Here is an 11256-nt window from a genome sequence, read left to right on the forward strand (position 1 = left end):
TTATTAATAATTTTTATATGAGCACACACTGAAATAATATTTACATTGGATTAAACAGAATATATTATTTAAAATTTTCTTTTTAAATTTGCTTTCTTTAATGTGTCTGCCTGACCATTTAAAGTGACACTTGTGCCTTACAATATACTTCTTTAAAAAAAAATTTTTTTTGGCCGTGTTGGGTCTTATTGGGTCATGTGAAATCTCCATTGTAGCACGTGGGCTTCTGTCTAGTTGGGGTGCACAGGCCTAGCTGCCCACGGCTTATGACATCTTAGCTCCCCGACTAGGGGTTGAACCTGAATCCCCTGCACTGGCAGGGCATCCTTAACCACTGGACCACGAGGGAAGCACCATGAAATTCATTTCTACTGGCCGGCGCCATTCTAGACCTTCCAGCTGTGGGGCTGTGGGCAGCTTGCTGCTACCAGGGCACACCCTACCCCCAACTCCTCTCTCCCACCCAAGTCCAGACTAGGGTCCATCAGAGTTGTTTCAGAAAGGTGGTCTGGTGGAGTGTGGAGGGGAACTGGGGCACAATGAGGCTGAAGGCCAGCTTGGGGTCTGCCCAGGTTGAGGGGAAAATGGTGGAGCACGGAGCCAGGTGCAGGTAGTGGGACAGGCAGCGGCATATTAGCGTGGTGGGTACTTAGGTTCTGCCATAGGTGTGAGCAGCAATGGAAGGGTCAAGGTGACTCCTCAGTAACTTTGACATCGTCACCATGGAGATGGTACAGGAAGAATACCCCCCATGCCTTCCAGCTCCCCCCAAAAGCGGTCCAGACTCTCCATGAGAACACTCCACTCTCAGTCATCATCTAAGAGTTTTCACCACACCTCAGAAAGAGACCAGGTCATTTTAAACAAACCACTGGGACCGCAGCTGGGACATTCTACCCTGTGGCTTCCCCCACCCCCACCACAGGCTCCCAGAAAGGCCAGCAGCCCACGGGGCAGCTGCCCCTGTGCACTGCCCCATGCCCAGTGGGCACAGCTCCATCCTGTGGAGGCCCATCTGATCAGGCCATTAGGGACACACCTTTGAGCAACTGGCTCAGTCTTTGGGGTTCTTGTCAGCTGGGCTCCAGAAAACCCTCAAAGAGCATCTCAGAGAAGGCTTGGCAGAGGTGACCTATGGGCACATAGGTGGCAGCCTTTGGGGTGAAAACATCCAGGCTCCTTTTCCCAGAGGTAAAAGTGATTGAGTTCACGCATATGCAAAAGGCATGGCTAGCTTCTCCCAAATGTTTGCAGGCCTTTGTGCATGAGAAACAGCATGAACAGCTTCCTAAGGGCCGCCAGGACCCACTCTAATTCAGAAGACACACCTAGCTGGGGAGGCAGGGAAGACTTCTGGGGGGCGGGGGAGAGCAGATTTCGAGCAGAATGATATTTCAGCCAAGTACGGCGGGAAGAGGTCTGTGATCAACAGGGACAGGGACGTGAAACCGGGGCGCGTCTCTCCTGGCTGGGAGGCCTTGGAGGAAGTCCCTGAGCGCTCTGAGGCTCACTGTGTGTGTGTGTGCTCAGTCGCTTCAGTTGTGTCCCACTCTTTGTGACTCTATGGACTGTAACCCACCGGGCTCCTCTGTCCATGGGATTTTCCCATGCAATGATACTTGTGTGGGTTGCCATTCCCTCCTCCAGGAGATCTTCCCAATCCAGGGATCGAACCCATGTTGTCTGTGTCTCCTGCACTGCAGGCGGATTCTTTCCACTGAGCCATGGGGGAAGACCCAAGCCTCAGTTTGCTTATCTATAAAATGGGGATAATTCACAGGACTATGGGGGAGGTTAAATGTGGTGACACACCCCGCCCCCAGCAGGAGTGATCAGCACTATTCTTCACCCTCCTGGTGCTGCCTGAGGGTCTGGCTGCCCCATGCAAAGGGAGGGCCCAGCCCACGACCCAGTGACGTCAGCAGGGCCACCCAACTAGCTCTGCTCAGCTGGTTGCACATCAGAATCACTTGGGAAGTCTCCCCACCTCTGTCTTCCCCGGGGGCTGCATTGTTGATTCAGTGGGGCCTGCACCACTCTATGGAAGTGCAGCCAAGGTTTAGAGTGCTTATCCCACCAGATAGGAAATTCTGGGCCTTATCTGTGGGAGGAAGGGGTCTCGCGTTCACACTCTCCCTTTCCCCCAGGGAGGGAGAGGGGTGGGGAGGGGGGCTGTCTGGGCCGGCAGGGATGTGCAGGCTCCAGGTGGGGCTGCCTGGCGCCCTGACTCCGTCCACGGGGACTGCTGCAGGCAGGCTCGTGAGCGCCCACTCGTCTTCGCTCGCTCTATTTCCATCACTCAGGACAGATGGCAGGAAGTGGCAGTGGGCGTCGAGTCAGGCAGGCCCTGAGGATTTGGGAGGGGAAGGCTTCGCAGGAGGAGGGGGGAGCGCTCGGTTCTCCGCCCACCCCTGGGCATCAATAGATGCCAGCCAGGCAGCCTGCCTCCTGGATGGGAGGGGAGGTGAGACTGTCGTGAGCCCCTGCAGAACTCACACGTGCACACAGGCACGCATACACGCTCACACACACACATGCCTGGGTGCTGCTCCCCTCAGAATGCTGCAGCCGAGGAGGGGACCACTGCGCTGGCGCTGCCCTGCCTCTAGTGCTGCCACCTCTGCCAGCACACCATCTCCACACCTGCCCTTCGCTGCCCAGGCAGTGAGGGCTTCTCACCAACCCAGGGGTGGACTCGAGCCGCTCACGAATCGCACTATCCCGTTGGGGTGCCCTTCACAGGCTCGACTCAGTGACCCAAGAATGACCACACTGATACTAGCTTCATTTACAGAGCTCTCTCTGCACGGGGTGTGGGGGGGCCGGATTGATGGAGTATTTTATTTACCAAGGAGGAAAACGAGGAGACCATGGAACAGAGAAGCTAAATAACCTGTCTGAGGACACATGGCTAAGGCGTGAGGGGCCTGAACTGAGCCCAGAGGCACAGCCGTGTTACTTCCACAGCTACGTTCGTGCTTGGCTGGCCCATCAATTCCAGATGCTGGGGGTGGGCTCTGTGACAGGCCAGGGGGCATACATGTATGTAGGGGCAGGGTGATCTGCACTGTGGCCCCCCAGCCCCCTCTGCTCAGCACAAGGCCCAACCTCAGGTGAGGGCCCAGCAGAGGTGGGGAGCACATCTGAGGCCGGGGGAGGGGATGGACACTGCCCACGTTCACAGAGTCACCTGGGCAGAGCTGGGGCGAGTACTTGGCGCTCTGGAGTCACTGCCCAGAGGGCCCATCTTGAGACAAGATCTTTTTTTTCTAGCTGCACACCGTGGCATGCAGACTCTTAGTTCCCTTACCAAGGATAGAACCCATGTCTGCTAAGTGGCTTCAGTCGTGTCTGACTCTTTGCAACGCTGTGGATTGTAGCCCACCAGGCTCCTCTGATCATGGGATTCTCCAGGCAAGAATACTAGAGTGGGTCATCATGCCCTCCTCCAGGGGATTTTTCAGACCCAGGGATTGAACCCACGTCTCTTGCATCTCCTGACCAGGGATTGAACCTGAGCCCTCTGCTATGGAAGTTCAGAGTCTTAACCACTGGACCACCAGCGAAGTGCCGAGAGAGGATCTTAACACAGGGCCAGGGTGGGCTGGGCACAGGGCAGAGCAGCAGCAGCAGGTCTCGGATTTCTCCCTTGCCTGACTCGAAAGGCAAGTGCTGGGGGACCAGGAAGGGCAGGGGGTGGCTGAAAAGGTAGAGGTGAGGCCGGGAAAGACCAGCAGACGCTCTGACTGGCTGAGCATGGCGTGGGTGTGGGCCGCCTGCTGGAGGGGAGCGCTGGGCAGAGACCTCAGACAACAGATCAGAGTTGCGCCAGGCCCTTTCAGCCGTCCTTCTCAGGTCAGCTCAGCTAACTCCACACCCACCCCTCGCTCCGGCGCCTGTGGGTCCCCTTGGCTCTGACCCCATCACGTGGATGTTCTGTGACGCTCCGCGATGTGGGCTGATCACAGCTGACAGATGCACCTGCCTGTTCCAGAGAAACATCAGTCAGCTGGAGATGGGGGAGGGGCCGCACAGTGACTCATTCCACACTGCACCCTCCTTTGCACTGTCTCCTTCCAGCCGGGGCTGCAGGACCAGCAAAGGGAGGCGCGCCAAGTTCTTTCCCTTCTTTTTTCTTCGCCTTGGAAACCAGGGTCTCCCCTCTTCCTCACAGAGGCCACATTCAGGGCTGTGCAGATGCTCCTGGGTGGGGGATGGGGTGGGAGAGCAGATGGCCCCCCAGCCTCAGCTGGCAAAGCAGCTCCCATGCTTGCAGCAGATTTGGATAAGAAAAGGGCTCCTGGTGTCAAAACATTGGGATCCTATCCTTTGGAGCCCCCAGAAGAGGGGATGTGGCTGGCTCAAGGTCACATGAATAATCCAGGAGACACGGTTGGGGTGGGGTCTGACCCGTGTGTACTCACTAAAGTATTCGGAGGGTGCAATAGGCAACAACTCCATGGGGCCAGCCCCCAACTGGGCTGGGGCATCTCCTCAGTTGCCTGGTTATAGGCACACTCCTCTCTCCCTGTACCCTTCTCCCATGACATCCCCGTCCATCCCCCCCAAGCCATAGGGAACTGAGCTTTGGAGTACAAAGCAGGGTTCAAATTCCCGCTGTAACACTTTGTAGCTTGCAATGTAGGGTGGGCCTTAGTTTCCTCATCTGTAAAGTGGGCACAATACCAAGCACTACCTGGGGGGGCCACATGGGGGTCCAGAGAGATAATCTAGGTGCAGAGCCTGTTGGAAAGACCCTGGAGGGAGGAGTGGCCGCTTCTGCCTTTCAGCCCTGGCCTTGTCCCAGCGAACAGTCAGAACCACTTCACTCGCCATTTCAATTCAGGGTTGTGATTACTATACTTGGAAATAAGGGAAAAAATTAGGGACTGCCTCCCACAAACTCCCAGTAAGAAGGCAGGAACCTGGGCAGGTAGAGAGTCCCAGTGGACATGCCAGGCCATGAAGACATCTCTCCCTGAAGATCCAGGAGCAGAGCAAGGGTTCTGTTTGCTCCTTTTTCCTAAGATCTCAGGGAGTTCAAGTCCTGGCCCCGTGCTGGGCGAGCAGCACGCCCACCCCCGTCACCCCCGACCCCAAGCCTTGTGTCTATAGAAGGGAAGTGGCAGGGCCCACCCTCTCAGGACTTTGTGAGGACCCACAAATGACAGTGACAGACGATGAGGATGGGTGAGTCAGGCCGCCTCCCAGCCTGTGCTCTGAACTGTAGCCCCTACTGCCTCTAGTGGGGGTGGTGGCAGTTTAGTTGCTAAGTCCTGTCTGATTCTTGTGACCCCACAAACGGTATGTAGCCCCTCAGACTCCTCTGTCCATGGGATTCTCCAGGCAAGAATACTGGAGCAGGTGGTCATTTTCCTTCTCCAGGGAACCTTCCTGACCCAGGGACCACACACGCGTCTCCTGCGTCACAAGCAGACTCTTCACTGAGAAGGAGCTGATTTTTCATCATCTCCCTGCTGACCTTGGCGACAGTGATGATCACTGTCCCTGCCTGGCCCACAACTGACGGTGTGGGGCCCGCTCCAGTCTCCAGCCAGGCCAGCGGTAGGAAGGGCACTGGCAGGCACGGTGGACCCACTGGGGGCTGGCTGTGAGAGAGGGCAGGGGCCAGTGTGGGGTCCCTAACCAACGGAAGGGCCAGATACACGTGGAGGACGGGAACCACTCACCACACTCATCTGGCAGGGACAGGGTGTGACCTCCTGGCAGGTAGGGGCCAGTGGGGGAAAGGCAAGAGAAGGGGGATTGTCAAGTGGCTGGAAGACACAGCAGGCTGAATGCACACCTGCACGCAGCTTGACTCAGTCGAAAGCCCCACCTCTGCAGGTTCGGCAACCCGGCCAAGCATGGGTACAGCCGCAGGGTGTGGCTGTGTGTCGCAGGCTCAGACTGATGCCCAAGGATGCACGTGACCTGTGAGGGCTGCGGCATGTGTGCACAGTGAGCACACAGTGTGTGAGCTCTAAGTTTCTCTACTCTTGCCCTGTCTGCCTGGTAGTGGCGGGGGAGACTTAAGGCGACGGGGAGAAAAACACCTTTTTAACATGCCCTGCCGGCATGCTCGAAGGATCTCATGTCAGCACCTCTACCTATCCTCCTGACACCACTGAGTGATGGAGCAGACAGTGCAGGGGTGGGTGGCCTGGGGCCAGCAGCCACAAGCCCACTCTGGACTGCCTGTCCTCATGAGTGACAGAGAGGTAGGAATCCATCTCGGGGGAAGGGCATGGAGCTGGTGGGGAGACTGGCAGACACCAACCCAGTATCTATTCTTCTACTCACAAAGCCCTGACTTTATTAGAGGGTTGCTGTGTTTTTTTTGGCCCTTCCTTCTTTCTACTTCCTGCAGCCTGTGTGTGTTGGCTGGAACTCCAGCAGCCATTTTGGACCTTAAGGTAACCTCTAGAATGGAAGCCAGTGAGACAGATGGAGCCTGAGTCCCTGCTGAGACAGATGGCACTAGTCCCTGTGGATCATAGGGCCTCCGTGCCAGCCCTCTCTTGCCTCCCTTTGGACTTCTGTGTGAGAAATGCAAGCAAGTGTGTTCAAACCACTGTTATTTGGGTTGTTCTGTTACAAGCAGACAAATCTAATCCTGGTGTTTCTTCTTCCCTCCAAAGCAAGACTGTCCCAAACATGTGGGGAGGTGGCAAAGCATCAGCAGATTTTCTGAGTGTTCACTGTCTTCTGAGAGGGGGGAGCTTATTTTCCTTTTCTCGTTATTCTGCATTAATTATTCTTCATCCTTCCCAACTCCTTGACACCATCTCTTGAACTCTACTCCAGGCATTTCCCTTGCTTTCTCTCTCTCTCCAACCTCCCAACAGCCCCAGAGCGGGAATTAACCGCATGTGTCCTTGTCAGGGGTCTTCTAGCCCTTCAGGAAGTGGATATTCATTAATTACTTGGATAATTAAATGATGCACTCATTGACCAGCCTTCAAAGGTAAGACACCCGCTCCCAGCATTCAGCCTTTCCCCAGCACTAATGAGTCGGAGGCTTGGGGTCAGCACTCTGGCGCTTGCCCCAGGGACTTAACTGAACCACACGGCTGACCCCAAGCTACTCCTCTGTCCAGCTTCTGTTCCACAAACACCTAAAGCCTTTGCCGTCTGAAGGGGACCCCAGAAGTCTAGCCTCCCAGACAGGACACCGCAACACTTACTTTTTTCATAGCGACCCTACAGGGGACAGCAGGGAATGGGGTCAAGCAAAGAGGCACAGCAAGGCTCCCTGGTCCAGGTAAACCCCCGAAGCCCCCACTCCCCAGCCCTGGGCGAGCGCGCAGCCCCGCCGGAGCCTACCTTGGCCCGCTGCATCCTGGACAAACGAGAAAACTGTTGCCGGCTTCCCCTGCGCGCAGCCGAGGGGAACGGGCCTGCCGGGCGCGCGGGCAGCTGCCGCATGCTTGCCGGGGCCGGCCGTCTGCGCGGCTGCGGCTCCGCGCCCCGCGCCCACCCTGCCCGCCGCGCGCCTCCGGGCTCCGCCCCTCCGCTGGGTGTCGGTCGGGGCTCAGCCTCCCTCCGCGCGCGCCTCTCCTTCGCTCTCTCACTCAGCCTTCCCGGCCCTCTCCCGGTCTCCCCGCCCCACGCTCTGTAAGCCATTCCCAGTCCGGCTCTCCCTCGGGGTCGCCCCTCTGCCCCTGTCACCCGGGGTCTCTGTCTGTGCCCACCTTCCATCCCGTCTGTCTCTCTCACACACTCTCTGCTCCCTAACCTTGGAGGGGGAAGTTTGGGGGATGTGGAGAGAGCCCTGGCGTTCCTGCCCAACGGAGAGCCTCCCAGAGCATTTTCCAGAACAGGCCAGCTCCTTCCCTCCTGGCTGCGCCCTCCCTCATGCTACCAGCCCCTTATGGACAATGGGTGGAGTGACCCCAAGCCCTGCCTATGACCTTGGGCCTTTACGGTCAAGCTGGGATTTGGAGAGGGGTCTCTCTGGTCTCCCTCCAGCAGCCCTGAAGGTGACTTCTGGGCACCCCCAGCATCCGGAGCTTGCTCCTAGTGGGGACATAGCTCTGGGTGCTGGGCCTGCAATGGCCCCAGCGATGGGGACGCACCACCCAGGGATGGTGACGGGTACCAAGGCCACATCTTGCGGGTCACAGGCCAGGGGGCCTTCAACCTGTTTCACCTGTGCCCCGCTTCGCCCCACATGGGGACCTGCCATGGAGGGAGCTCTCCCCAACCCTGAACTGCTTATACTCTCCAGGGAGCCCAGCATCTCTCCCTGCTGTCTGTGTCTGAGGTTGGGGCCACATCAGGGCAGCTGAGGGACCTGGCCAGACTTTCCCGGGGCAGATGTGGAGGAAAGGTGAGGGTCCCTGGACATCCTGGGGAGGGAGTCTCCTTCCCGCCCCGCGGGAGGGCAGACTCTGGGGCATTTGCTCAGCCCCCAGAAAAAGCACGCAGGAGCCAGGTGCCCAAAACCTCAGCCAAGTTTCCCTTTTCTGCTCCCCAGGAAGGAGCCCGCCTGTGCCACTGGTTCCCATGGAAACAGAGCCCTGAGCCACCCCCTCCTCTGAGTGCACTTGCACTCCCTTCTCCATTTGTGTGTGTTTGCACCAGCCAGTCAGCTCCAACGTTCAGGTCCCGGGAGGAAGAAAAGTCTGGAGCAGTTGACCCACCGAGGGAGGAGGAGTTTGGACTGCCTGGGCCTCACACCGGGCAGGGACTCAGTGGACCCTGGAGCTGACCACGGGGGCAACCCGGCCCGAGGAGAGTGCAAGACCCCTGCAGCTGTTGGGTCAGGGCAGAGGCTGAGCTCCTTGAGAGCCTGGAGACCTGGTGATCTCGGCTCTGAGCAATCGGCACCCTACCCCACCCCTGCCCCAGCAGGTTGAGTCCTCACAGTGGCCTCGGCAGGGAGGTGTCATTATCTCTGTGGATGATGAAAGGGAGACCCAGAAAAGGTGAAGGATTTGCCCCAAGTCACTCAGTCGTGTCCAACTCTTTCCGACCCCGTGGCTCCCCTGTCTATGGGATTCTCCAGGCAAGAATACTGCAGTGGGTTGCCATATCCTCCTCCAGGGGCTCTCCCTGACCCAGGGATCAAACCCGTGTCTCTTATGTCTCTTGCACTGGCAGGTGGGTTATTTACCACTGGCTCCACTGGGACCTAGAAAGTGACAAAGCTGGTACACAAAGCCCATTACTTTCATCCCTAAGTGATGTACATGGCTAAGACCCTGCCGAACCTCCCATGCTGCATACATCAGCTTAGGAACTTGCCAGTCGTTCTGTCCAAGACAGACCTGGCCATAATTACGGCCTAGTCAAACGAGGCAGGACTGGAGGAGGCCCCATCCCTGCTCCTGGTTTGGGGTGAAGCCTGAACTTCCTTTACCAGATACGCCTTCTTCTGAATTTACACGTTAATGAGTGTCAAGGAGCTCATCTTACGAAAAAACCCAAATGAGCTTTTTTAGCCAACCCAATACAACAATGGAGAAGGAAATGGCAACCCACTCCAGTGTTCTTGCCTGGAGAATCCGAGGGACGGGGGAGCCTCGTGGGCTTCCGTCTATGGGGTCACACAGAGTCGGACACGACTGAAGTGACTTAGCAGCAGCAGCAATACAACAAAACAGGGCAGCTGCCCACATGCCCCAGCCCCCACCAGTCCTCTACCAACGTGGGCCTGGAGAAGCTCCAGCCGTAGCTGCCACCGAGGGTGTACCCCTCATAAATCACACATGGGGTTGGCCTGCATGTGTGCCCCCCATCTCTCTTTTCCCCCCGTGCCCACGGGGGTTTTTCCAGAGCACTCTGAACTGGTCCTGCCCAGGCCTGTGGGAGATGCAGGAAAGAGAAAGGTTAGGAGAGTGTGGAGGTCAAGGACACCCTGGAGCAGAGCTCCCCACATGGGCCTCAGCAAGCCTAACAGTGGTATGGACTCATAGGCGGTGGCTAACTCTCCTTGTGAATGTCTGAGTTTCTGGAGACTCTTTGGCAGTGCTGCTGCTGCTGCTAAGTCACTTCAGTCGTGTCCGACTCTGTGCAACCCCATAGTCGTCAGTCCACCAGGCTCCCCCGTCCCTGGGATTCTCCAGGCAAGAACACTGGAGTGGGTTGCATTTCCTTCTCCAATGCATGAAAGTGAAAAGTGAAAGTGAAGTCGCTCAGTCGTGTCCGACTCTTCACAACCACATGGACTGCAGCCCACCAGGCTCCTCCATCCATGGGATTTTCCAGGCAAGAGTACTGGAGTGGGGTGCCATTGCCTTCTCCGTTTGCCAGTGCATCAGACCCAAAAAAGGTTAAGGAAGACTGTAGAAGGGCCTCATTTTGTCAGCCATGATCCTCAGCCTCATGGGTCTCAGCTGTGCTTTCCCTCGTGCTAAGGGGTGATGAGCCCCAGGAGGGGGGAGTTTGGAAGTGGGAAGGAATGGACCATTTCAAGCCTGGAAGAAGATTGAGTAGCTTGCATTTGAGAGGAGGCAGTGGCAAGCCATCTGAGCCAGCTGGGGGCCTCACTCTAATCCCATCTTGGTGAGGGCTCACACTGACCTACCCACAGCCTTGGGGGTCTTCTGGACCTTCCTCACTTGTTGCAAACAATCCCTCCACTTCCAGACCCAAGGCAGATTCTGCCTGCAATGCCGGAGACCTCAGTTTGATCCCTGGGTTGAGAAGATCCCCTGGAGAAGGAAATGGCAACCCAATGCAGTATTCCTGCCTGGAGAATTCCATGGACAGAGGAGCCTGGCGGCTACAGTCCATGGGGCTGCAAAGAATTGGACATGACTGAGCGGCAATACTTTCTTTCCAGATCCAACTTCAAACCCTTCCTCCTTGGTACCCCAAACCTGGCTTCATGGAGTCCCCACTCTGAATCTTTTTTCCAGATTCCTTTGAGGCCTGGTTCTGCTTACCCCTGGCTGAGGGGCACAGGAGACAGACAGTACCGTTTCAGGGTTTAGGTCCTTGCTCCACCAAGACCCCTCCCTTTCTGGGTGGTCGTGGGTCTCCCAGGCGGGTGGAGGCCCCACCCCACAGGAGTTCAACAAAAGTCTGTTGCCCTCAACAGTGCTTCCCTGGAGGCCGCGGCACCCAGGCGTCCCGTGAGTCGGCACATCTGTGGCACTGTCTTACTTGGCTTTGTCTCTCACTGCCTGGAAACCTCTTCCACTGCCCGCCTTTCCGGGGCTGGATGGAAGCCCTGGCAGACCTGAGATGCCGCTTGGTAGGGAGATACAGTGGTTCACTTCATCTCACCAGACTGTCCCAGCTCCGGCC

The 11256-nt window shown here is 57.1% G+C and overlaps 1 protein-coding gene across 1 annotated transcript in view; it reads right to left on the reverse strand.

Annotated features, from left to right (window-relative positions):
* KCNIP3 (potassium voltage-gated channel interacting protein 3) overlaps window positions 1-7462 on the reverse strand; it is a 97882-nt gene extending 90420 nt beyond the window's left edge. The window contains exon 1 of the mRNA XM_055400506.2: window positions 7327-7462. Coding sequence (XP_055256481.1) covers window positions 7327-7428 — 102 coding nt within the window. The 5' untranslated portion in view covers window positions 7429-7462. The remainder of the gene's footprint in view (window positions 1-7326) is intronic.
* Between the last annotated feature and the right edge of the window lie 3794 nt (window positions 7463-11256).

The sequence above is a fragment of the Moschus berezovskii genome, chromosome 11, assembly GCF_049115385.1.
Source record: "Moschus berezovskii isolate FMDL1 chromosome 11, NW_MosBer_1.0, whole genome shotgun sequence".
NCBI lineage: Eukaryota > Metazoa > Chordata > Mammalia > Artiodactyla > Moschidae > Moschus > Moschus berezovskii.